We start from the raw sequence: 26,968 nt of genomic DNA, 5'->3' as shown, positions 1-26,968 counted from the left end.
AGCCCGAGAGCACCTGCAGAGCAGATCGGCTGGGCTCTTCTCTGAGTCCTGCAGGGCCAGCCCCGGGCCCAGCGGAGAGCATGTGTTCAGGAGAGGGACAGAGGACAGCAGCCAGATTTCCTATAAAGCCTAGCTTAGAGAAGAAGCCCACCATCATGCCTCTACGACGCTCAGTTTACTAACTTGGAAACCATGCCACTTTTCCAGGAAGGGGACTGCCCGGGGGTCCGGGCCTGAGCCCCTCACCAGAGTGCAGGAAAAAAGTGGAATCCCATTGCATTCTGGATTTAAGTGCCAGCACTTCTACTTGCATTAACTTTATTTATTACACAAATAAGACATTTACAAAGCACAACATGAAAGGTATGTAACAAAACAGACATTGGTTTTACAAAAAAGTGCTTACAATATTTTTCCGTGTGTGTGTGTGTGTGTGTGTGTGTGTTCCCCTTTCATATTTAAATAAATAGTCTTGATGCCTGTATATTCCCAGGCTGCTCAAACAGGCTAGTGGAGACATGTCTGAACTGCAACATGCTACGACCACGTGATCCACGCAAGGAACAGACCCTGGGGGGAGGATCAAGGCAGAGTGGGTACTGGGTAACCCTGCATAGTGCTCGAATGGCCATTGACTACACAGTTGCTCTTGGGGCCTCAGGAGCAAAAAGGAGAAGAAACACTCGAGTTCCCCAAGGCCAGGGGTTCGGCCTCGACCACTCCTGTTAACATCAGCCTCCAGCACAGGGCCGGGGACATGTTACTCACTGGGTGGGTTCCGAACCGAGCTGAACTGACCACATTCTGAACAGCGCCTTCTCTTTGCCCTGAGGCAGCTGGAACCATCTTCAGAAGGAAAAGGAAGCGGAGTCCCTTCTTGGGCTGTACCCATGCCTTGCCTTTCTCCAGGTCCCAGAGCAAGAATGACATAATAGGCTTTCGTGTTAAGTGCCAACTTCAAGCATCTGAATTCTGAAACCCGATCCAGACTCAGTAATAGAGAATGCTGTAATTGATTAGCAATGTCTGCCATGGGTAAAAACAGAGCCAGTACATATATATGTGCCATGGACTCGCTTTCCCTGCCCTAGAGTCTTCTTCCAAAGGCAACATATCAGGTTAACCAGTGCAAGAAGGAGGACTTGGGCTAAAACATGCTTACTAGCAGCCTCTAGTGGGAAATGCATCAGGACACCAAGTACTTTCAAAATTACAGGATAAGCTTGGGACAAATGGGCGTCCCCTGAAAACATAAATCATGGTCTTTTGTGGCCCAAGCCCTTGAGTTGGGGGTTGAAGCAGGACAGGGTGGTTGTGAGCACAGCTGTGTCTGGCCTCCGTTCTCAGGGGTGGGTGGGGGAGCCCAAAGGTGCCAGCTGGGCTTGGCATGCTCTCCTAGGCAGTGGGCACTCTCTCTCTACTCAGATATAGGTCCAGAATGAACATTCCAACTGCCATTTCCCTGGGTTTTATTCCCTAGCCCCCAATGGGTGCCTCCCCCCAAAAAGATGTGACTCAAGCACCCCTACCAGGAATCAGTAAGTGGCCAACAAGGGCCCCAATCCTAACCTGCCCAAACACCTGGAAACGTGATCAAATAGTTGAAGCACCGCCTCTGCTATGTCGCCTGTACACAGACATGTTGAATAACTAGGTAGGAGGAGGGTCTCCCACAGACACCCCGAGTTTTCCCTCTCCTCTCCCAGCCCAATAGGCCACATCCTTCTCCTTGAGCTGTGAACCAGTGGGGGTCTGTGTCCACATTCCCCCAGCCCCTGCCTATCCCCCACCCCCAGGTCTGGGCAGGCCTCCATCTTTGCCCTGCTGGGCCTCTCAAGGTTGGTCAGTGTCTTCTCTCTCTGAATTAACTTGACATACCAGACAGATGGAAATGATAAAATTAGAACATAGCTTTCCTTTGGGGACATCCCACAGACACTATAGAGTTTTCCAGACAAAAGCAATGGAGTGGATAACATTGGGGGTTGTCGGCTTTCAGAATGCAGCGATGGTTCCAAGGAAGTAGTGAATAAAGGCCAACATGGGAGGAAAGAAAACCTGTAAATTAGAAGGCTGTTGGCGTTGCACAATCCAATTCGGCCTTTTGCTATTGTGATCAGCTTAAGTTGAAGACGAGTCCTAAGTGGAAAAACTGGGCTGTTGTTTCCGCCCTGATTCCAAATTTCAGGGAGTTCTGTCTTCCAAGAGGAGGACTCCACAGTGCTCCTGGCGGGTTCTGGTTCTCAGCAGGAGAGGAGACGGCCAGGCCCACAGGCCCAGCTGGCGGCGGGCAGGGTGGCAGATGAGGGGTGGATGCGGAGGTGGGTGGATCCCTTGCAATGCTTGGACACTGCATTTCAGCGGCTGAGGGGCAGCTGTGGGGTGCCCATGGACAGATGCACGAGTGCCGGGAGCGTCAGTACTGAAAAAGGATGACCTGCAGAAGGAGGGGAGGGAGGCGGCTGAGCTGGGGGCCCGCCCCCCTCAGCAGCTTCCCAAAGTCCTTGAAGGCACGGAGAATGTGGACGGCTCAGGGCCCAGATCTGGGTTCAAATCCTGGCTCTGGCACTTACTTGCTGTGGGGCCTTGGGCAACTCATTTCACTTCTCTGAGCCTGCTTCCTCATCTGTGAAATGGGAATGACAAGACCTCTCTCTCAGAATGGGGAGGATTCAGTGAGATCCAAGAGCAGCAGCTGATGTCTGCTGGGCACTGCGTCAGGTACTGACCGGCACTATTTCACAGAAGCCTCATCGCAACCCTTCGAGGGTGCCCCCTCTGCTTGTAGAGGGGAGGGCACTAGGGCTCAGAGAGATGGAAACCAGTGAGCCTACGGCCACACAGCTGGGAAGAGCTGGGCCCACCCTGCAGCCCAGGCCTGGCTTCAGAGCCAGCTTACTTCCTGATATCACACGGCCTCTACCTCTCCAAGACCACCGTGACAGCAGTCATCATGCTTACGACACACCAGGTGACAGGCCAAGCACTTCCTGTGCACTTAAGTCTTCCCAAAGCCGAGAGGTAGGTGGCTCAGACATGCCAGGTACTCAGTGAGTGATCAGGGACTGTCTGTCCCTGTCCCTCTTTCTTTCCACCTAAAGCATGTGGCTGACCTCTCATGATGTTGACGCAGCCAGCTCCCTGAAGTTCAGGTCAAGGACTACTGGCTGTCTGGTCAATGGGATGTCACAGTAAAGGGTCAGGTGGGGGTCTTAAGTGGCCCCAGGACATCAAGTAGGTATGGCTGTATGGCTGGTCTATTTTCTGATCAGTAAGGTTACTTGTCCAGGTTAGTCACTGTGTGGAGGAGACGGAGGAAAGCAATGGTATGGCCTCCATGAGAGCGAGTGTAGCAATAGCCTGCATCCTCGGCCACTTTCTGTGTCCCGAGCACTGTGCTGGGGTCTTTCCACACGTCACTGCATCTGCTTTCAGCAACACGCTTGGGGGGTGGCCCAGTGCTTTCCCCATGTGGGGGCTACAGGGACTGGGGCTCAGAGAAGCTAAGAGTGCTCCCAGGTCTCAGAGTGACAGGGGGCAGAGCCGGGACCTGACTCGGGGCACACCGCGTCGTCTCACCCCCGCACCCAGCCTCACCCAGCGCTCTCCTCTGGCCTCCGGGATGGCCGGCTTTGGACTCTTATTCAAAGCAGCTCACTGGTAAGACCTCTCCCCTCTGTGAGCCTGTCTTTCCATCTGATCAATGACAGCTCAGCCCTGATTTCCAAGCACCTTCTAAGCTTGGGAATTGTGAGACTGGGCACCATGACCAGGAAGTAAAGGGGCTCAAGAAACTCCCAGGTGTGTGTGGTCAATGATGGCGTGGTGGGGGCAGAGGGTGCTGCTCCCAAACGCGCAGAGACCGTTCTCCCGGCCAGGCCAGAGCTGGCCTTGATGAGTGGGTTCAGGGGCCTGCTCCCGGGGGAACTGAGTCTCCTTACGGCTGGGCTGGCTCAGGCCTGGAGTGACGTGGGAGAAAGTCCAGACAGTTCTGCACCAGCTGACCACACAGAGCCCACCAGGCCCCAGGGGTCTGTCGAGATGTGGACAAAAAGGTCCCCAGGAGCTGGCAGGAAGCTTGACAGTGAGAGGGAGAAAGATCATGAAGACGGAGGGGGGGGGCATTTTTTGGCACAACTGCTGGATGTGAAGTTGGAAACGCAGCTCAGCAAGAGAGAACTCTGGCTCAGCAGCCAAACCCAGGGGCCAGAGACCTACAGCCAAAGCCGCCAGACCCCAGGCTGGCTCACCTTCCAGGCTGAACCAGACACAACCATAAGCTTAGCTGAGCAACCGGAAGGCCAGGGCTCATCTCCAAGCTCTGAGCCCAGACCTACATACTTCCAAGGCCTTCCCCCTTCCAGATAAGGCCCAAGCCCCTCACCTGATGGTCCAGGCCCTTCATTATGTGACCCCTGTTCCCTGCCCCTACCTCCCTGGGCCTTGGCCACATTAAACACCCCTCAAACCCAGGCTCTTCCACACATGCCTCTGCGTCTGGCATGTTCTCTGCTCCCAATGTGGAATGCCCTTCTCCTCATCCCCTGCTTCTGACGGAGAACTTTCACTCCCTCTTCAGGGTCCTTGAAGGTCACATTTGTCCCTCCTCTTAAGTGCCCTGTCACCCTGGAGTGCAGCTACCCACCTCCTGCTCTAAGCCACCACTCCCTGAGGACAAGGACTGTGCCATCTGGCCCCTGCAGTCCCTGCAGCAGGTCTGCTGGGACCAGCGCTGTCCTACAGGACGGGGCAGCTTTGCGGCAGGCAGGCCTGGGATGGAGGCCAGCTTTCCCACTCTCTCTGTGTGGCCCTGGGGCACCCCCACTCTGTCTGAGCCCCGGGGGCCTGCAGGTGTGAAACACTCAGTGTGATGCTCCTGGCAGGGAGGCTGTGGGGCTGAGGTCAGCGAGAGCACTGTGCAAGCTGTGAAGCGCTGTGGGAAAGGAAGTGCTTGCTGATCTAGGTGGACTTCCGGGTCTCACAGACTCGCTGTGTCTCTGGACAGGTCGTCACCTCTCCGAGCCTCTGTTCTCTCACCTTGACCGTGAGGATGCCATCCTCACATCCATAAAGTGGCTGGGAGGCATCAGGCAATGTGGGTAAAGGGCTGCCGTGAACAGAGGAGCTGCTCAACAAACAGCAGCCCTTACTGTGAGTACAGTAGTCCCAGAGGGGACAGCCCTGGGACAGGCTCACCACCCCCCCAGGGGTGGTGAAGCACTAGGAAGCCGGTAGCTCTATACCACATACCTTCCTCCATGGTGCTCAGCACCGAGTCCAGCACACAGTAGGTGTGCGATCAGGAGGTCGAGTAAAAGGGGCTGCCCTGGAGGAGTGGTCCTCACCTCACACACTAGCAGGTTCCTGGTCCCACCCCAGACCTCCCATCAGCTCTCTGGGGCTAGGCTGGGGAATCTGCATCTTTACAAACTAGCCAGGTGATTCTGAAAACCACACCAATACCAACTGTGCTCTGCTGGACTCAAGGGCCCTGGGGCCCTTCCAGCCTGAAGGTCTTCCCTCCCTGGCCCACCACCCGGACTCCAGCGCTCTCTGCCTCTCTGAGGACCACTGCAGTGATGTTCCTGAAGGCCGCCAGGGTCCGCACTGCCCGGAGACGAAGTCCATACTCCTCTATCTGGCAGCCCAAGGGCCCCACCCCTCGCCGTCCCTCCTCCCAAGCCCGTGTGCCACAACACTGGATTGCTCGGTGTTCTCCAAGAGAATGTCTCACACCCTTCCTCATGAACTCTGGTTCAGCCTTCAGGCTTGGCTCAGATACTGCCTTCCTCCAGGAAGTCTTCCTTGCTTCCCTCCTGAGCTGTACCCCCATCCTCCACTCTGCAGCTCCCTGGCTCCTCCATCACAGTTTGGTCACAGTGTGGTAACTGTTGGGGTGTCTGCCCCGCTGCACGGTGGCCTCCTTAAGAGCAGGGACCATGCTTTCCTCATCTCTGTGCTCCTGGCACCTGACTCGGGGCTCCAGGGCAGTCAGCACATAGCAAATACCGGCTGAATAAATGAGTAAGTGAATGAATAAATGCACAGGTTCTCATTCAGGTTCTGAGCTCCGTGGGCCTCAGTTCCCCCGTTCTAAGATAGAGGGGGTGCCTTAGAGCAGTGGCTTCCAGACTCAGAGGAGGTGTCTTAGAGCTGAATGGAAGGTGGGAGAGGGCTGGAACTCCTTCTGCAGCCTCACCCAGAGCAGCTCCATCCACTTTCATCTGCATTTTGCGTTATGGAAAAGATTTGAAAAGGCTTAAGAACAAAACTTTCAAGCTACTAGACTGGGTGATGTTGAAGCACCCTTTCGGCTCTTCAGTCCTAATGCTAGAGACAACCAGAGGCTAGGATTCCGCCAAGGAGACCTTGCCAGCTGACCAAGGTCACTTGCTTACCCTCTACTCCTGGCCCGACAAGCTCAGAATATTCACTCCCAACAAACAGGACTGAGAAGGAGAAAGTAGGAGGAACCAGTGACTTGGTGGGAGGTGGGGTGGGGTGTACATGAGCCCTCTCTGGAACCACAGAGTTTGAGCAAAGTAACTAAATTCAGAAATCTGAAAAAGAGAAGGCCAGCCGTCGGTGGGGAGCTGGGAGGAGGCCCTTGGAGTGGCCGTGTACGGGCACCTGCTCGAGCGACTGCTTCCGGGGCACAGTGCGGGCCTGAGCGCGCCGGGCAGAGAGGCATGGCGCCTGCCCAGCGATGAGGAATGCTGCCAGAAACCATCCTCACAGGATGGCTCTGCCCCACCAGACCCAGCCTGGCTCCATTTACCTTCTCGCCCCGGTTGGAGAGCGGCCCATCCATATCGGCTTTGAGGTGGACGGGGGGTGCGGTGTAAGGCAGCCGGCAGTGCACCTGCCCGCACTGTACCTGACCTGTGGACGAGAGGATGCCTTGGAGCCCAAGCCTAGCCTCCCTGCGGGCTTCCACCTGCCCCGCACCCTGCAGGCTGGAGCACTGGGACCACTTTCACCTCTGCTACTTACCAGCTGATCGGCCCTGGGCAAAATTTCAATAGGGTTGGTTGCAATGTTCTATGTGGAAGATTTTATAACCTATAAAGTTCTACATGATAACCATCCAGGGACTGATAGAGAAACCCCAAATGAATATGTACTGAACACCGCCTAGATGCCATCTCTTAGGCTCCTCCCTGGGTGCCTCGAACCGTACCTCCCAGGTCTCACCAAGGCTTCCCCCCCCCCCACATACCTGGACTCTGCACTCATATGACACCTTCTTCATGATGCTCGCCCTGACCACCCTGTTTATAATTGCAACCCAACGCCAACACCCACCCTGACACTCCTTGTCTTTGCCAACAAGAATGCAAGCTTGAATAGGACAGGAATTTGTTTTATAGATTCTAGATCTTTGTGGATTTCCAGTACCTAGAATGAGGCATGGCATCTAGTAAGTACTCTTTATATATTTGTTGAATGAATCTCCATACCCTAGTCCAGGGGTCTCAAACTCACGGCCCGCGGGCCGCATGCGGCCCGCCAAACAATTTTGTGTGGCCCACAGACTAATCCACGAACTACAGTTTCTGGTCGTTTTGTGACACTGAAAAGTGTTGCGTAACAGTTGCCTTTTGTAGACCTAATGCGGTCTGCCAAACGGCTGTGATCTTGCTCTGCGGCCCACATGCTGAGTTGAGTTTGAGACCCCTGCCCTAGTCAAACATCAAAACTGTGAGAGAAAGTTCATTCTTATGTCTGACCCAAATCTCTCATGTTTCAGCCTCTTTACCACTATAGTAGAGAAGTCCATGGCTTCCTCTTCCCTGAACTTCAACCACTTTAGTAACAAAATGAGCCCTGTACAGAGACTTACAATTGATATGTAACGTGGGACAAGTCACTGTCCCTTTCTGAGCCACAGTTCCCTCATCTGTGAAATAAAATGGTTGTGTAAGATTGGGGATTCTTAACCTGGGATGTTCTAGGAGTCCAAGAACAGCCTGAGATGACATGGAAAACTGTGTGTGTATGTGCATTTTTCTGGGATCTGGTTCCAAAGCTTTTTAAAATTTTTTTTTTACAGAGACAGAGAGAGTCAGAGAGAGGGATAGATAGGGACAGACAGACAGGAATGGAGAGAGATGAAAAGCATCAATTATTAGTTTTTCATTGCAACACCTTAGTTGTTCATTGATTGCTTTCTAATATGTGCTTTGACCGTGGGGCCACAGCAGACTGAGTGACCCCTTGCTTGAGCCAGCGACCTTCAGTCCAAGCTGGTGAGCTTTGCTCAAACCAGATGAGCCCCCGCTCAAGCTGGCGACCTCGGGGTCTCAAACCTGGGTCCTCCGCATCCCAGTCTGACGCTCTATCCACTGCGCCACCGCCTGGTCAGGCTGGTTCCAAAGCTTTTTATCAGATTGCAAATTCTAAGGGTCCAGGAAATTCAGGGTCCTATGCAGTTAGTTAACTGCAAAGCAAACTGCCAAGGTGACCTTCAGTCACACAGCGAGAGGCAGCAGGTCCAAACACCCTCTGTTAGCGCTGCCAACTAGAACCACCAGCACCACCACCACAGAGAAGCTAATACTTATCCAGCCCTTACTAAAAGCTAAAGACTTTAGGTCAATGATCTCATTTAATGTGCACAACACTGCTTTGATATAGGTGTTATTGCCTTTATTTTTACAAATGAAGAAACTGGTATTCAGTGAAGCCAAGAAGTTTGTCCAATGTCACACAGCCAGGAGGTGGCAGGGATGGCGTTTTAAGCCCTACAGTCTGACACCAAAGTCCACACTCAATCATTAAAGAATCCTGGCTCCCAGGCCCTGGCCAGTTGGCTCAGTGGTAGAGCGTCGGCCTGGCGTGCAGAAGTCCCGGGTTCGATTCCCGGCCAGGGCACACAGGAGAAGCGCCCATCTGCTTCTCCACCCCTCCCCCTCTCCTTCCTCTCTGTCTCTCTCTTCCCCTCCCGCAGCCGAGGCTCCATTGGAGCAAAGATAGCCCGGGCGGGCGCTGGGGATGGCTCCTTGGCCTCTGCCCCAGGCGCTAGAGTGGCTCTGGTCGCAACAGAGCGACGCCCCCCGGAGGGGCAGAGCATCGCCCCCTGGTGGGCAGAGCTTTGCCCCTGGTGGGCGTGCTGGGTGGATCCTGGTCGGGTGCATGCGGGAGTCTGTCTGACTGTCTCTCCCCGTTTCCAGCTTCAGAAAAATACAAAAAAAAAAAAAAAATATCATCTAAAGAATCCTGGCTCCCATTAACTTACTGCAGACCCTTGGTTTTCTCATCTGTACAATGGGCTAGTGATCTCTGCTGTTGAGAACACTGGTTAGTGCCTGGCACATGGCAGGGGCTCAGTAAACATCAGTGCCTCTCTACCTCTTCTTTTACTAGAATCACAGGAAGAAGGATTTGAGTTTGTGAGTATATTGTAGCCACTTCTGTTTTTCTGGTTGTGCCCAGCTTTGAGGAAACAATCAATGGAAACACCCTTGAAGGGAAAGAAAATGGGTGAGCAGCACCCACTCAATAGCAGATTCAGTGATGTGCATCCCGCAGAAATGCACAAGGCTACCACTCCCTCTCTCCTCCACATTCCTGCTCGAAGTTCACTCCACTATGACTCCTCTCCAGCTCCCCACGGTGCTCAGCACCCACTGGCATGCCTCCCCTCCCTCCTGGATTAGTGTACTGTCTCTCCATCCACGTCCAGCTCTGGAATGTGAGTCCCAGGAGCAAACAGGCTTTGGTCTATTGTGTTCTATTCTATATTGTAGCCTAGTGCTTAGGACGCAGCAGGCACTCCACAGATAATTACTGAGCACATGAGTGCGTTTTCACAACCCTGTAAGGTAGGCATTATTAAAATCCCAGTTTATAGATGAGGCAACTGAGGTTCAAGGAGGGTAGGCGATTTGCCCATGGTCTCACAGTCCTTAGTACTCCCGCCACACTGGCCTTCTGTGACACCAGCTGCTCCTAATACCATCATGCTCCCTGTGGCAGGCGGGAGGCCTGCCGACATTCAGTTCCTCTGACACCTTGTACACCTACGTCCCCACTCTGTGTGTCTCACCCATTCTACCCATCACTCGGGTCTCAGCTTGTTGAGTGGTGGCATCGCCATCCAACACCTTCCTATAGGAATCACCACAACTAAAACACATGCTCATCTATCTGGTTCTTGTTCCGGGTTATCCCTCCCTCCAGAACGCAAGCTCCACCAGAGCAACGGCTTTCCCCATCTTGTTCTCTCCTAGTCTCCACGCCCAGACACAGAGTGGATGCTTTGAAAGTACTTTTTGAATGGCTGAATGGCTTGTTTCTATTGAGGCAGAGTCAGGTAACTTCACCCCTCTTCCCACCTCCTAGGTCCCAGTGACTGAGAAGCCCCCGTCTTCACCCACGAGGCTCCGTAAGGCCTCCCCAAACCTCCGCCACCCATGCGTGCTTCTCTCCCACAGGCCGGGGGGCCTGGGTGTCGCGGTCACTTACTCTCAATGTAGCCGTGCAGGGTGACCATGCGCGCCCGCTCGGGGCTACCGAATGGGGAGTAGTGGATGTCGTCGGACAGGGCTGAAGGGAGGCGGGACGGCGGCGCCCCGGAGGGCGGCACAGGATGCTGCGGTGTGTGTTTTTTATGACGCGCCCGGCAGTTTTGAAACCACACCTGGAACGACAGCCTCAGCAGCCTCAGCTTCACGGAAAAGGGTCGGACGCGCCACCAGGGACCCCCAGACGGGACTGCCTCGTGGCCTCCTGAAGAAAGCAGCCACGTGCGCCCGGGACAGCGGCTCCGCTGCCCCGCTAAGCGCTCAAATGTCCTCCCCTAGGCCCCTGAGTCCCGCCCCAGACCCGAAGGCCCGCCCTCTCCCGGCCCCACCTGGATGACCCTCCGGCTGAGGCCCGTCAGGTCCGCGAGCTTCTGCAGCGTCTGCGCGTCGGGGTTGTTGTCCTGCGCGAACTGCGCCTGCATAACCTGCCCGGCGCGGGGGCGCGGTTAGGCACAGGCGCACGGAGGTCTCCAGGGCCCTGGCCCAATCAGAGGCTCCGGCCTGAAGGCCACGCCCTCAGGCAACTACAGCCCCGTCTCTCCAGTCGCGGGTTCGGGGAGGCGGAGCCAGGAGGCTCTCTCAGCCCCGCCCACATCGACTCCACGCCCACACCCGACCACTGGCCGCTTTCCCCGGTACCTGCAACTGCTCCGCGGTGAAGGATGTCCGCGCACGTTTGGCCGGCTTGGGCTGACTGTCCTGCTCCGAGGGCACTGCCCCCTCCAGCGTGAGGCCGTTCCCTGGGGGTGACAGAAGTGGCTGACCACGCGTCCGCATCTCTTCTAATGGCAGCCTGGAAAGGACGGGGGTGGGGGGAGCTGGTCCCTGGAAGGGTCAGGAGCAGAGTTGGCTGCGGGCGGGAACCTCGGAGTCCTGGTCCCTGAGGTCAGATTTTTGGGGAAAAGGCTTTCCTCTCTGGGCGCCCGCTTAGTTTCAGACGATTCTCTTTCGGTGTGTCCACAGCCCTGGGGACCGGCGACATTATCCTCGCTTTATAGCGGAGAAAACTGAGGGTCAGCGAGAAGAAAGCCCCTGCCCCGAAACTTTCACTAGTATTCTGACAGCTGGCTGACTCTAGTGCCCCAAGTTAAACTGGGGAAACCAAAGGTTGATGGAAATAGGAAGCAAGCAGGTTACAGAACTGTGATTCTAATCTTGTCAAAACTGATGAGAGCAAAATTGTTGGAAGGATATATTTTTTAGAATGGATGGAAGCAAAAAGGTTGGAAGATTTAGCAGTGATTCCTCTGAGGAGTATGATTATTCCTTCTTTTTTATTTTAAACAATATTTAGATTCCACATTCAATATTCTGTAACTTTGGAGGATTTTACAATCATATGTCACCTTAAAATTCTCTGAGGTCTAATTTTGTTAACTGGAGTATATGCTAGCTATTCTCTTTCCACTTGTATTACTTTACAGTCACACTAAATAGACTATTTTATTTTTAATATCTTATTTTCCTGAACACAAAGATAATACATACCCCTTATCAAAAAGACTCAGAAAATTCAGATAAGCACAAAAAGAATTAAAATCACAGGCAATTCCACCACTGTTCATAATTTATTGTATTTTTTAATTAGGAAAAAAATACCACATTGAGGAAAAACAAAACAAACACTCAAATATACATATATTAAAAAAATCTGAGAAGACACACTAAAATATAAGGGTGGTGGCGTTTGGAGTGATTTTTATTTTCTTTTTGCTTAACTATCTTTTCTAAATTTTCTATGATGGATATGTGGTGTGTTTCAGTCTAAAAAGTGAAACAGTAGCCCAAACTGAGGCCTGAGCAGTAAAAAAGATTCAAGGGCAGAAGCCTTTAAGCTCCTCTACATGGTAGGAGTCTGGGGTAGAGGCTGGCTGGGAGGACAGGAGGTGGCAAAGCCGTCACTAGGTGTGGTTCTGGTTGGTCCAGGTGTGGAAGGAGCCTCAGGTCACTAGTGGGCCAATGGTGGGGAAACCTCTGACTCCCAGGATTCCATCCCAGCTCCACTGCTGACTTGCCCACCACTGCAGGTGGACATAGCACCCCAGCCTCACTTGTTCCCCACCTAGGCCCACTGAGTCCCAATCCTGGCAGGAGAAATTGATGGGGCTGGTGTGGCCCCGGCCAGGAACTCTCTGGGGGATACCTAACTAGTCCACAGGTTGGAAGTTAAGGCAGGGTGGTCTCCTTCCCAGAGATACTGGGGATGGGACAGACTTTTTGTGGTATTAATGTCTCCTAGGGGAGCAGGCAGGACAAGGATTGGTGTACCTGTTATTTCAATGGGAAAATGAAACTCATAGAGGAAGCCATATCCCAACAACCTCCCCTGCTTGGTGAGGTCTGGTTAAGGGGCTTTGGAGATTGGGAATGGGGTAATATGGTGGTTAGGAACCTACGCTTTGGAGTCAGGAAGACATTCTAGTATGGAACTTTCGGCAAGTCACATGCTGCAGATAACATCTGCCTTTTTCCTCACCTGTAAAATAGGGGTGCACCAGCTACTTCCTAGGGTTGTTGTAATATTACATAGAATAATCCACATTATAGGAAGGTAAGCAGCTCTTACGGACCCAGATAGTGGAATTGTGGCACGGGTCCCTGCCTCTGCCCACAGCACAGCCTCTGCTGCCCCTTCCCAGCCCTAAACCCACCTGTAACTCAGCCACCATGATCCCTGGAAGACCTGGACCCTGTTCCTGGACCTATTTGTCTTGGGGCATCACAGTATTGAACCGGAAGAGATGTAGGGATCTTTCTGGTCCGTACATTTTGCACAGACAGAGAGATTGAAGTCCAGAGAGGAAAGGAAACTTCATACATCGGAATGGCAAAACTGGAGCTTCTGTCTCCAAACGCAAATGCCTTTCCCTTTACAGTCTAGCATGAAAGCTCCCCACACCAAATCTCTGCTTGGAGCTGCTGGTTTGGGAGTTGAGAGGAGAGGGTTGGTCATTTCTCCAGGATAACTGGAGGGGATGAGCCCTCAGGCAAACCAGCGCTATCCAAAGGTGGAGTAGGCTGCCTGCCCTATTATGAGAATCAACTCTAGGGTTCGTTTACTGCCTCCTGGCTTTACAACACATAGCTCATTTCTCTTTGAGAAGGCGTCCTATCAAAGGCCTCGTTTTAAAGATGAGGAAACAGTTGCAGGGACAGGAAGTGACTTTCTACTCCCAAGCAAATGGCGGAGCCAGAAGTCTGGGCTCCATGCGCACCCTACGGGTCCTCAGGTGAGTACCTGGCCCTAGAAGAGTGTGGGCAGTACCTGGGGCGCTGGGCTGGGGCAGGGCTGAGGGCAGAGGTGTGGCCAGGTGCTGGGCGGGGCGGGTTGGGTACCGTTCTCCGCGGCCCTCTTGAGGTTCTCGATCATGGTGTCGTAGTGGATTCGGCACAGCACCTTCTCCTCAACCAGGCCAAATTCCTCGCCCGTGGACAGCTGGCGCTTGCACGAGAAGCAGGCGAAGCAGGCCAAATGGTAGGCATTGCCGCGGGCGCGCCGCACCCAGTCGCTGGCGTAGATCTGTCGGCCACACCGCGCGCACTTGGTCCCAAATCGGCTGTGGGACACCGGGGCAGGGAAGGGGATGGCGAGGCTCAGACAGGCCACCCTTCCTCCCTCCAGACCCCAGTGGCCTTCCCGCTCCCAGGCTCCTGGCCTTAGGGCTGCCACTTGCTAAGGAATTTCCCTGCGTCTGGATCCCCTCTCCCCTCCCCCCTCCTATAGACAAGATCCACCTAGAAAGTGAGCTGGGGGGGGGGGGGGTGTAGTTTCTTCTTGGTGTTTTTCTGATTTTTCCAAGTTTTCTACAAGCATCACTTATATTTGCATATAACATTAATCTGCTCACTAAAATCTAAGTGTTAGGGAAAATATAAAATGGTAATGATAATAGGTAAATTTTTTATCATTTACCACGTGCCCAGGAAGATTCTAAATATCCCAGTGAATCTTCCGTTTTCAGATGAGGAAATGAGACCAGGGAGTTAAGTCACTTGCCCAGGGTCACTCACACAGCTTGCGAGGACAGGAACTGACCGTGAATACACTGTACCCCAGCAGTGGAACTCAGCACAGATCGATAGGCACTACTAGCTTGATGACGCCAAGGGGACTGTTTAACCCCTCTGGGCTCGCGTTTTCCTTGCCCTGTGCTGAACTAAATGACAATAGCCATGACTACTGTTTGTTCAGTGCTTTGCCATCTACTGAGTAACCAGCTAGTCCCAGACTCTGGAGTCCCTTGACATTCTAACAGTAACTGTTGAAAAGGTCAAAAAGCCCAGATCAAATGCCCTGTTCCGCCTTAAAGCTTCCTTGATTCCGCCTCTTTCACTTCTCCCTCCCTCTATCTGGGTGCAGCTGCCTCCACCACCAGACTGGGAGCCCTCAGAAAGCAGCAGTCTGTTCGCCTTGTCCCAGAAGTCACCGAAGGCCTGACCCCTGACCACAAGGGGAGGCTTGTTCTTCAAGTGTGTGCAACCCTCTCTGAGACGCTCTGAGCCTCCATTTCCTCTGCGCACACTCCATTTCGGGGAATGTTGCCACTGCTCACCCAGCTGCTCAGGCTTAGTAACCTAAATCATACACCCCTCCCTCTCTTCAACCCCACATCCAACCAGTCCTGAGGCACTGTTGGGGTTTTTCCTTAAGTATCTCTGGGACCCACTTCCTCCCATCCATTGCCACTGCTACTGCCTAGGCCAGGGTCCCCTCTGTCGTGCACCCCCTCTGCCAGTCTGAGCCCTCATCTCCCTGTTCCCAGGGCCACCTCTGCCAATCCAGCCTCCACAGAGTGGCCACAGTGAAGTTTTCAGCATGCCTGATGAATCCGGTCTTGCCCTGCTTAAAATCTTTTAGTGGCCCCACTCTTCCCTTGGGATCCGGTCCAAGACTCTCCGACAGACCACATCCTCTCAGGCTCATCCCTCCTCCCTAACCTTCCTCAAGATCCTCCACCCCAAACCCAAGTATGCGCCCCAGTTGGCCACAATGAAAGGTCATTCCCAGGTCTCCACAGCCCCCTCCGGAGCATCTTCCGGCCCCAGGCCCTTTGCACAGGCTGTCCCCTTTTCCCGCAAGCCCTCACCCTCCAGAAAGAGCGCCGCAGCTCCCATCCATCACCACCCCCTCTGCACCGATCACACCGGCCTGTAGATGTCCTTGGATCTCCCTTCCACCACCGGCATTCCTGGGAGAGGACCAAGAAGATTTGCCCCCGTGTCCCCAGAGCCTGAGCACTTCCACTTGAGGAGCATTGGGAAGCGCTGAGGCTGCAGGAGAACCAGCCCAGCAAATGCGCTCTGGTTGTAGCATCATTGGCCTTGGCAAAAGGCAAGCAACGTCAGTTGAATAATCGGTCTTGGGTTGACCTGAGTGTGGGAGCAGAGAGGCTTCGTCCGGCCCCGACCCCGACGCAACCCCAACGCTGCTGTCTCGAACCAGAAACTGTTAGCTGAGGCCCCTCTGCACGCTCTCGCCAGGTCAAATGCCCCCTAAGCAGAGGTGGTTCTCTACCTCGGAAATTCGGTTTTTCCGGGGGAGAAACCAGCACAGCCTCTAGCCTCTGATCACAATCCCTCAGTAGAAGGGAGAAGAACTCGCTTTGCCCACCCCAGTCTACTCCCGCCATGGGGACGGCCCTGGTTCGGCTGTCGGTCTGGTAGTGACGCCTCGTAGAGAAGAGAGCGGCCAGCGTTGTGCCTTTTGCTGCGTCGGGGTCCTGGGGCACAGAGCCTTCACTGCACGCCCTCGGTTTCACCGCAACTACATAAAATGGGGACCCTGGTACCCACTTGGCACACGTGGAATCGGAGTTAGCGAGAAACTAACTCAACACCACAAAGGGAGTGGGGCCGGGGTTGAGGTCCGCTTCGAGACGCAAAAGGGAGCTCGACTATGTGGAAGCAGCCAGATTGGAGATGAAAAGATCTGGATTCCCCGGGTGATGAACACCCGGAATGCTGGTCTGACCCCGTCGTGCCCAACTCCGAGCCGAGGGTCCTGGAGACTCTGGCACCCAGGGCCTGGGGCCCAGAGGGTTCGAGAAGGCAGGGAGTGCGTTGCCAGTGAGCAGGTAGAGCCAAGAAAAGAAGATCCGTCCTTCAGAGGCCAGGCGAAAGCGACTTCGCCACGCCTCTGTGGTCTCGGTGCTCCGCAGCCATTGCGCTGCGCCAGTGTGGTCTCCTGGGTCCTCGCGCTTGGCTCTGCGGAATTCCTCGTCCTCAGCCAAGGACGCATCCGAGACAGCCCGCGCACCCCTGATCTTCCCACTCCACGAGTCCACGACGCCCAGGCGCGAAGTGCGCCTATAATAGCCGCTCGCAGTGGCCCCATCTTTTCGATCCCAGGCGGGCGCCGCGAGTGACCTCTCAGCAACTTTCTCAACATCGCCCTTGTCACCCAAATGGCAGGAGTTGTTCCCAGCCTTAAGGTCTCCCTGCGCTCGCTGTGGCTCACTCCGCCAACGAAATCATTCTTGAGTTGGACGGAGGTGGGGTCATTCTGCAAGCGGCTCCTGAAGCGTGTCCTCCCTCCAAGGGCAGGGATCAGAGGTGCAAACAAGGGGAACGAGTTGGCTTACAGATCGAGGCATTGACAAACCGACAGACTCCTTCCCAGGCGGGCTTCGAGGCCCGAGCCTCCGGATTCCGGAAGCAGCAAAATTGGCGGCAGGGACAACGAAACTTCAAGAAAGCGGTGTTCGGAGGCGATGTAGGGAGCGCCAAAGGGACTAAGGGGCGCAAATACCGCCTCCGCGCCAGCCTCGTGCGCGCCCCTTTAAGGGTCCCCGCGCGTGCTTCCGCGCAAAGGCGCACAGGACCGAGGCTCTTTGGGGATGGAAAGGTGCACCGCGCAGATGCTGTGTATCCTAGCAACTGCTGAAAGGAGTTAGGGTGGGCATCACGCAGCCCCTCGCCCCCTCTGCCCCGCGTAGGGCGCATTGATAGCTGGTTGGTCGTGGTCGCGCGGTGGAATCTGTGCGCCCTTGACCAAGTCAAGGCTCCCTCTCCCGGCCTACTTCCCGTGGATACCCAGCAGACGCTCAGTAATTATTTGCTGGATGAATGAGCCTCAACGAAAGAGCCCATCGGAGTTTCACTACGACCCAGACCCGAATCATGAAGCTACCCCTTTTCTGCACGGGGAAACAGAAGCTCAGAGTGAGAAGGCTAATGCTAATTACGAAGCCAGCGAGCCAGGGTGCCGAAACTCAAGCCAGAGTTCGCTTATTTTATGTTCAGGACGCTCTCTTGAAGGCCTTAGAGTCTATAAGACAAACAAGGGGAATTGTAGGTGGAGTCCTGCCTATTGCATTCCCTCTATTCCTTTTCTTGTAGGCAAAGTCTTAGGAGAAGAGGCCGTTAAAAACAGAAACAGCAATTAAAAGGTTAAAACGCCCCCGCGCCTCGGAAGTCCCGGCCTGAAGCACCTCCCCCGAACTCCCTTCTCTGCTTCACCAACATCTGTCCCTCAACAGCTGGCCGCCACTGGGCCGCTCTCTGCTGCGGTGGGGGGTCTCTTCTCAGCTCTGAGTCTCCCCTGGGGACCCTGGCTCCGAAGAAAGGAATGGGATTCTCCTGTCAGAGCTTGGGTTCTAGGCACAAGACAGCAGAAGACTGGGATTGTCCTCAATCACCTGGACCAGAAGCCGGGGAACTTCAGGGGGCAGCCCAGTTGCCCAGTCCAGGGCACTCTCTGAAGATTACCCTACAAACCCCAGGAGCTGTGCTTAACCCTTTATTCCCCACTCCATCGTCAGAAGACAAGAGCACCAGGAATCATGGTGACCCTGTCCTGGCAAAGGTGATTCATTCACTCCTGCCCGGTGCTCCCAAAGCCCACCCAGGTAGTCATGTCAGAGTACCCAGAGGGTACCTCCTGAGTGAAACCAAACAAATTGGGCAAAGAACCTCAGGGCCAGCAGAGGGGGGTCTTTGCCATTCCACAGGCCCCACCTTCTAGAGAGGGACTGCTGAGGTACCTCACCTATGGAAGAAATGGATTGAGTGTTTCAACACAGGGAAGGTGGAGACAGGCAGTCCTGGGTCTTATCCAGGGTCGGACACTTATTAACTGTGTGACCTCACCTCTAAGGGTCTCAGTTTCCCTTCCTATTATGTGGCGATTATAAGTGTATCATAGTCCCAGGTGGGCCCGAGGATCGAGTGGAAAAGAGCGTGTAAAGAGTTAATGCAGTTCCTGGCTTAGAGGTGAGCTCCACACCCTCTGATGACCAGTGTCCTCCCCCCTGCCCAGCCCCTCTCTCTCTCTCTCTCTCTCTCTCTCTCTGGGTGACCCTGAGCTCTCCTCTCCGCTTGCCACTGTCTCAGGACATCCCACTACACAATGGGCAGGAGGCTTCAGGAGGCTGAGGGGGCCAGGAGGACACTGTAGTTCAGTTCGCCACCGGTGGGGGGTGGGCAGCAGCTACTGGTCAGTGGGTGGGAGGAAGCTGTCTGGGGCTGTGGTTGATACGAACGCTCCAGAGAGGAATACTCTTTTTTTCCTGGGGACTTTTCTTTACTTTGAAGAAAATGGAAGGAAAATGGTCTTAACAACAACAACAATAAAAAGAAAGTGAAGAAATTAAAAGCAATGTCATATTTCCCTGGTGGCAATTTTTTTTTCTGCTAGGACTCAGGGAGTAAGGGGAGTTGAGAAATCTGTTTGAACCCACCAGGGTTGTTGAGGTCCCCATTTAGAGAGAGAGTTGGAGAAACTGAGGCAGAGAGGTCCAGCAACCTGTTACCAGGGACAAACAGCTAGTGGAAAACACCCCCCTCCCCCAAAACGCAAATGAGCCAGAGGCAGCACCGAACCTCAGGACTCACGCTCTCCTTACTCTGCAGCGTCTCCTGGTGACTTTGGAGTGTCTTTCTAACTTCTAACTTCTGGTTCTGCCTGAGGGGACTGAAGGATGGCTTACAGGGAGGGGCAAAATGGAGGATGGAATGCAGAAGAAACCCTTCACAGGGGCTAAGAGCCCAGTGCTCTCTCCCTCCATCCTGATGAAGATGTTGACCTCTCTTGGGCGGAGTGCTCCAGTTCACATCCCGCCAGACCCTTGACCCAGGGCTTCAGGAAACAGGGGGCTAGAGAATCTCAGAGCACCGGTCCCTCCCTGAGCCTCAGTCCTTGAGAGGGGCACGCTGCCTCCCGTGCCATCATTCATCCTCTCTCCAGAAAGACCTCCCTTACAACAGCCACCCAGAGCCTGGGCTGCTGCTCAGCACAGACAATGGTCCCTCCCTGACCCTCCTCCGGCTTCTCCTTTCCCTTTTTATGGGTTTCATTATTTTTGTTACAGGTGGGGCTGCCAGGGATGGGTTATACCTACAGGGAGACCTGGCTGGGGGAGAAACGATCAGAAAAGCCACCATTTGTCCCTCCTCCCGGGGAATGTGAGCTTTTCTTCCCTCCAATTTCTTAACAAAAATCTGTTTTAGTTTTGCTTTTGGGGCTCTTGTCACTGGAGAAGGATTAGCGCTCAGAATCTGCAGCCCAGAAATGGCCCAGCCCCATCAACCAGGCAGGCCCTGCTCCTCAGACTGCCTGCGGAAATGCCATCAGTGGACTGTGCCCGGCATCCACTCTGCCATGGTGACAATGGGGATAATCAAGACACACCCACAGCACCTGCCATCTAAGGAGCCTCTCCTGAGCCTTCCTCCTCTCACTCCCTTCTAGGCAGCTCAGAAAGACAACCCTGGAAGAAGGACACTGAGGGCAGAGAGCTGCAGCGATTCGCCCAAGGTCAAACTGATCCAGCCTCGTCCTGATGGGGCTCAGTCCCTGCCCCTCCCCCAAATAGCTGCACATCCCACCCTCCGCCCCCCCCTACTGTGCCCAGGGGGCTCTAGAGCCAGAGGAGGTTCTGAACAGTGGGCTCAGGATCTGGGTTTTGACTAACCCTTGAAGGGCTAGCATTGGAGGAGGCTTGGCCCAGCTTGGGCAGGGGCTGGAGAAGCAGCAAGGAAATGTGGCCGGTGGCTCCTAAGGCTGCCAGCTCTGTCCTCACCAGGAGAGCCAGGATTGGGGCCAGCCTGACTTGCTCTACAGGAAGAGGAGGCTGAGATATCACCCTGCTGGGTTTCCAAAGCTGGAGCCCTGTCCCTGGCTAGCTGATGAGCCCAAGGAGCCCCCCAAATGGCAGCAGGCTTTTTATTTTTCTTCCAACTGGAGTCAGGCCTAGAGCAAGGAGGTGGCTAGACAAGGACTCAAACCTTCAGTTCCTGCCTCGTCCAGCCTTTAGTCAGATGGGACATTGTTGGGAGACATCACACCACACAATGATAACCCTACTCTCACACACAGAGCAGTGCACACCCACAAGTCCACACACACAAATCCAGAAACCCCATACGCCTTTGAGCCCCCAGTACCTGGGTTGAGGCCTTAAGCAGGAATGCTCCCCCAGAGGAGGAAGCGGCAGGGTGAGGAATGACAGGACTTCCGAATTGTCACCCTCTCACCTCCAGATCCCTGACCAGATGTAACCTTCTCCTGACTTGGGGACTGGCATTCACACATAGACATCCACACGCAGACACACACCCTCACATGTGAACTAAAAAACAAATGCTTCTCCTTAAGGAACACACACACTGTCCGCACATCGCTGACCCTGCTCAGTGACAGTATCCTTCAGTGCCACCACACAGATCCAAACAAGACACACATGTCCAGTCCTTGCAAGAGGAGTCCTTGGCCACCGTGTAAGAGACCCCCACACACCTGCACACCCAGCTGTCCACCCTCTCACACCCGTATTCCAAAGAAGAGTCTAGTCCTTGAACCAGGCTTCCCCTGGTTTCCCCAGAGTATCCCCGTCCAAAATGCTGCAAACTTCCCGGTAGACTCAAGGCTCTCTCTTTCCAAGTCCCGGAAGACTCAATGCTTTCTGCCACATTCCCTGACTCCCAAGAAGACTGAAGCATGGCCTCTCCTGAGGCGAGGATGAAAGAGAAGTCAGTGGAGGTGGTGAGGGTGTGTGGGGGGTATTATAGGGAAGTAGCTTTCTCTACTTCCTGAGAAAGCTCCTGGGAACAGGCATCTCCTCCCAAGAACCCTCCCAGGAACCGATCTCACACCACTTTCTTAGAGCGCTCTCGGCCCAGGGGCCGGGCATCAGACCTGGCTCACGTTCCCAGCGGGGTTCAGGCGGGCGGCCGCTGTGCTCGTGACCTCGCAGTGACCTCGGCCCCATGACCCGGTCAGGCCACGGGCTCTCAGGAGACCGGAGGCCGCGAGCGCTGAGACGCGGCGGCGCGGCGGGAGCACGAGCCCCGCTGACGTCCCCAGCCGCCGGGACGTGGCACTGCTGCGCGGAGAGCCAGCCCACGGCGACCCTGCTCCGCGCCCGACTGCGGCCCCCTCCTGTCCCGTCCCGGCAGTCCAAAGTCAGCCTAAACCCGGGGGAGGCTGAAAGGACGAGGAAGCCGGGACTGGAGCAGGCGGCTGGGACCCCACCGGGACCCCACCGGGACCCCAGAGTCGGAAAGAGTCATCACAGCGACGCCGGGGTCTAAATGGAGGTGGGGCGAGCGACCGAGGTTGGGGCTCAGGAAGAGGAGTTCGAATACGGGGTCAGATCTGAGACCCGTACGACGCTAGCTAGTGCTTGGGGCCGGGGCAGCCCTGAACCCAGGACGGAGCCGGGGACAGAGCCGGGACAAGCCGGGAACCCAGGACGGAGCCGGGGACAGAGCCGGGACAAGCCGGGAACCCAGCTCGGGGTCTGTCCCGGGAGAGACGCCGGCCTGGCCGGAGGCGGAGGAGGGTTGAAACTCGGAGCCGGAGCGCGCAGGAGAGACAGCCAGACCGAGGCTGGGATCCGAGCGGGTCGGGGCTACAGCGGGGGACGTCAGAACTCAACCCGGGCGCTGGAGATCGGGACTGAGCCTGAGACGCAGGCGGGACCCGAGACGGATCCAGCCACGTGGCGAGACCGAGCGGGCCGCGGGAACAGGAGGCAGATCTCGGGCCGGGGCCGGCACCCGCGCGCAGCCTGGAGCTCCCGACTCGTGGCGCTGAGCCGGCGGTCCGGGCCCACGCGGCGCGCCAGGAGTGGATTCGGGACGCGGGGGCTCCGGAGCCAGACCACCGCGCGCCACAAAGGCGGCTTCCACACACGTGCTGGGTGCCTGCCTGCGGTGACACTGCTGGCTCCGCGGCCGCAGCCTACCTGAAATAGTCCATCTTGCAGAAGATTTCCTTGTTCTTGATGTAGCAGCTGTTCTGCTGTCTCAGCGACGTGCGGCACACGGAGCATTCGAGGCACCGCACGTGCCAGATGAGGTTGTTGACCTGGGGAGGGGGAGGGGGCTCAGCGAGGGCCTCTTTTCACGCCGGGCCCCAGCCTCCCTAACCCCATTCGCAGACAGAGGGAGATGCTGGAGCTCTGACGTTGCATGCGACTTCTCCCACTTTTCTTCTGTAACACTGAGGCTCAAGAAGGTAGAAATAAACTTTCCACTCTTCAGACGGGACCCCGGGGCCGCAGAGAGACGTTAAGACTAACCCCAAACCGCGCAGGCCGGTAGCTGCTAGAACTCAGGAATTAAGCGGACCTAATGCCTGCATTTCTCGCCTGCAGCCTCCTGGGCTGCAACCCACACCCCGCCAGCAAACACCCCGCGCCCGCCTCTGTTTCACCTTGAGTAAATACCGATCCAGGATTTCGAGGCCGCAGCTGGAGCAGATGTTCTTGCCGGCGGACGGCACGGAGGAGGCGGCAGAGGGCGGTGAGCAGACAGATGGTGTGCTGGGTGTACAGGGGGAGGCCCGACCCTCGTCCTTGTCCAGAGCGCCTGCCAGGGCCTCGGCGTCCGATTGAGCCTGAAGTGGAGGTGAGAGGGAGAGCCGAGAGCTGAGCCGAGCGCCGAGCCTGGAGCCCAGCCTGGAGCCGCCTCAAAGACGAATCTGGGCCCCAGGGCACCAACTGACAACGACCCCCCCCACCCCGCGCGCGCGCGCCCGACATGCAGTGCCATGTGCCAGAGGACAGGACTGGAAGCGCCTATTGGAGAGGAAGGGACGGCCCCAACTGTTAACACGCGCGTCCTGGTTGTCAGGAACGGTCAAAGCCCACATTCTCGGCCGGAAAAACGAGGCTCAGAGAGGGGCGGCGCCCTTCCGAGAGTCCCCCAGAGCCTGGGCAGCAGTTCGGGGCGGGAACGCCGGGCCAGCTTCCCCAGGACTGGACCGCGGACTGAACGCAGGGCCGAACGAACTCACCATGGCCGGCGGAGCGGTCCCTTCAAGGCAGCGGGTGGTCGCTTTACAGCCGGACCCTGGCTGGGCCATCACCTGGGGGAGGAGGGAGGGGACGCAGGCGGCCGCGGCTGCCGAGCTGGCTCCGCGCAGCCTGAGCCCAGCGCCTCCCCGCGCCTGTTATATAAACCGGCGCGGAACAATGAGTCCTAACTTTGTAGTGGGCATTTAAAGCCCTTCCCCACAAAAGCGGTGTCTCTCTAATGAAGCAATTTGAATTTGGATTGGATTTTTTTCCCTCTCTCTCCCCCTCTCCCTGCACTTAACCCGTGGCTCTTGAAGTAATCGCTTAGTTCCCTTGCAATCCAAGCCTCTGAGGGGGAAAAAAACACGCGCACACACACAAACTACCTGCAATTAGAAATTGTCGTGAATGCCCAAGATAAGAGGTAGCCAGAGTGTCAATTCCAACTGTCAATCAGTGAGATCCATCAGGCCGCCCAAAGAATTGCAAATTTGATTTTTTAATGGTAGTAATTAAAAATCGAATTTTTTCTCCCTCCACCCACCCACCCCCCTTCCTCGCTCCCTTCTCCTCCTCTCGGCACAAAATGCAAAAAGGAGAAAAGAGAGAAAGAAAATAAAAAGGAGATTGGGGAGGAGGGGGTGTTTGAGGAAAATAGAAAGCGGAGCGCTGGAGCATCAGCCCACCCGCCCCGCGCGCGCGGCTAAATGGACGCGGCGATATTGACACGGATTCAAGCGCCTTTCGAGGGCCACTGAGAGAGACACCAGAGCAAAAGAGGGCGAGATTGGGGGCGAAACGGGACCAAAAAGAGAATACAGAGGCGTCCAAGAGGAGGAAAAGACACCCTGCAGACCGTCGGCGCGCCCGGGACGGCCCGGCATCGGGATCCTCAGCGATGCGCCCGCACGACCCGCGGCGCATCGGTGCTATCAGCGCCTATTCAGACGGACAATACCCGCCTCGCCTCCTCTTGATTCTCCTGTGTCTTTGCTAAATCGCTTTTTGAGAAATTCCTCCGACATTTGCATAATGTGTTCCCGCTTTTCGCGGCGCCCCCCCCACAACTCGCGCTCGCGCGCGCTCACACACAGAGACGCACCCCCGCGCCCCTCCAGCAGCGCCCGCCCGCCATCCCCGCCGGCCTGGCTGGGTCTCGGCCCCTGCCTGACCCGGGCCGGGGCCGCTTGGGCGCGCGCTGGCTCGCTCACCTGGTCGGCGGCGGGGCCGCCCTCGGCCGGCAGCCGGCAGCCCTCGGGCAACGCCGGGGCGGCGTTCTCATGCTTCCAGTACATGGGCCGGGGAGCAGCCGGCCCGGTGGGCGCGCAGCGCAGAGAGCCGCGCCGAGGGGGGCCACGGCCGCAGTGGGAACAGAGGCTGAAGCAGGAGCGGGAGGAGAGCGGAGACGCCGGCTCCGCAGCACTGGGCCCGGCCCCAGCCCCCGCCCCCGGCCCGCGCGCAGCCCCGGCCTCCTTGGCTGCCGCGGCCGAAGCCTGGGAAGAAGGTCCCGACAAACTTGGAGAGGCCCCCGCCCCCTCCTTCTCCTCCTCCTCCCCCTCCTCCTCCTCTCCCTCCTCCTCTTCCCCCACCTCCAGCTGCGGCGTCGGCCGTCCTGCCGCTGGAGCCCCGCTCGGTTCAAGATGAGTCATGCGTGACCAATCCCCTCCCCGCCAAGAGAGAGCAAGACACACACAACGAGGCAGCGACCCAGAGACGCACACACACAGTCATATAGACACACAGAAACTCAGAGCTGCTGACAGGCCGAAGCGCGCTGACATACAAAGGCACCGGCAGCATACACACATCCACACAGCTCCCACGCTACCCCTTCCTCAGGGGGCGCTCACAGCTCTCAGGCACGGCCCCACGCACAGGTACAGTCGGACCCACGGTCACACACCGTCAGCAGAGGAGGGTTCCGTCTAAAGTCACACGTGATGCTCTGTCGGTGCGATCCCACGCCTGGTACATCTGTGGACATGCCGAGGCAAGCGATTGCCCTTCACATCGTTTGCAGGAGCAGAGGCACCTATCCATGTGCCCTTACACCTGCCTCTTAACATGCTCAGCTCCTTAACACCAGAGAGTGCAGCGAGCTCCACGGGGGTTGGGCTGGGTCAGGGGAGAAGGTTCTGGCAGGGGCGCGGGGTGGGGCGGTGGGGTGGGAGTGTTTTCCTGAATTCTCCTGGGAGCAATTGTCTGGGACAGACATCTCTCTTCCCCTCAGGATGTGCTGATACATCCAGTCCAATGCCCTTCTCACCTTCTCTGTGGTTCTGCTTATAGAGAGGTGGGGAAGGCAGGTGGCCCGGCATTTAGCTAGAACACACAGCCCCCAAGCACATGGACACAGAGCTCTCAGAGACAACCTTTCACAGCTAATGCCCTCCAACATACACACACAAGTGAACACTCACAGCCCCAGCCTCTTCTCCACACACAAACTGCTGATCCTAGAGAGACACGTGTAAATATACAGCCTCTTCTAAAAACAAATAATGTACACTCAGACTTAGACCCCACCCTACAGACACAAAGACACCTCACCTCGGTGCCATCACGCATACCATTGACTCCCTAATTACCCTCATTTACAAATGTAAACACCCCGTACAAGTGTTCTTACACTTGTACACACATCCATACTCAAGGGAGCACAGACTCCCACAGTGTTTCAAACACATGTAAAACCTCCTGTTCTCTACTCAGACACCCACCGATATGCACGCACACCCCTACCGATGGCGAAATAACTACTGATAGGCAGAAACAGCAACCACCCCTCCACAGACACGGGATTCCCAGTAGTCACAGCCTCAGTCATGCTCACACAGGGCACAGCCTAATGGACACAGGCAGGCAAGGGTATCTGCACAGCAACATCCCCAAAAGATGCAAATAGCTGTCCCTTTACAGACACAAAGGTACGCAGACACAGCCCCAAACCCAGCCAGTGGCATCTCCCACCCTCTGCATCCCTGCATTCCTGTCATTTATTGCTCTCAGACACAGGAATTCAGAGTGAAAAGTTTCTCTCTGAACCCTAATATTTTATACTAAGACCACAATTGCCATGTGAAAGCTGGTGAGCTATGTGCATTTACACACCCAAGTGCACACACATACACATGCACCCTTAAACATTCAGATGACCATAGACAACCTATTCCCCCTCAAATACCTCTTTGCACATAATAAGGC

At 55.7% G+C, this 26,968-nt stretch overlaps 1 protein-coding gene across 4 annotated transcripts; it reads right to left on the bottom strand.

The window, feature by feature from the left end:
* Positions 1–301: 301 nt before the first annotated feature.
* On the bottom strand, positions 302–25,209 carry LHX6 (LIM homeobox 6). Of its 4 annotated transcripts, none has more exons than XM_066367238.1 (10): positions 24,976–25,209; positions 23,764–23,916; positions 23,182–23,364; positions 22,712–22,833; positions 13,863–14,083; positions 11,166–11,266; positions 10,856–10,951; positions 10,468–10,642; positions 6,779–6,882; positions 302–2,437 (listed from the first exon to the last, which is right to left on the bottom strand). In XM_066367238.1, the coding sequence occupies exons 1-10, from the start codon at positions 25,057–25,059 to the stop codon at positions 2,417–2,419; spliced, it is 1,260 nt and encodes a 419-aa protein (XP_066223335.1). In that variant the 5' UTR covers positions 25,060–25,209; the 3' UTR covers positions 302–2,416. The 4 variants fall into 4 exon arrangements, with proteins under 4 accessions (XP_066223335.1, XP_066223337.1, XP_066223336.1 ...); XM_066367240.1 differs by having other exon boundaries at positions 23,764–23,835; XM_066367239.1 differs by lacking the exon at positions 6,779–6,882.
* Positions 25,210–26,968: the final 1,759 nt, after the last annotated feature.

Source organism: Saccopteryx leptura, chromosome 2 (assembly GCF_036850995.1).
Source record: "Saccopteryx leptura isolate mSacLep1 chromosome 2, mSacLep1_pri_phased_curated, whole genome shotgun sequence".
NCBI lineage: Eukaryota > Metazoa > Chordata > Mammalia > Chiroptera > Emballonuridae > Saccopteryx > Saccopteryx leptura.
The sequence above is the reverse complement of the archived record's forward strand: the minus strand, read 5'-3'. Positions and strand labels throughout refer to the sequence as shown.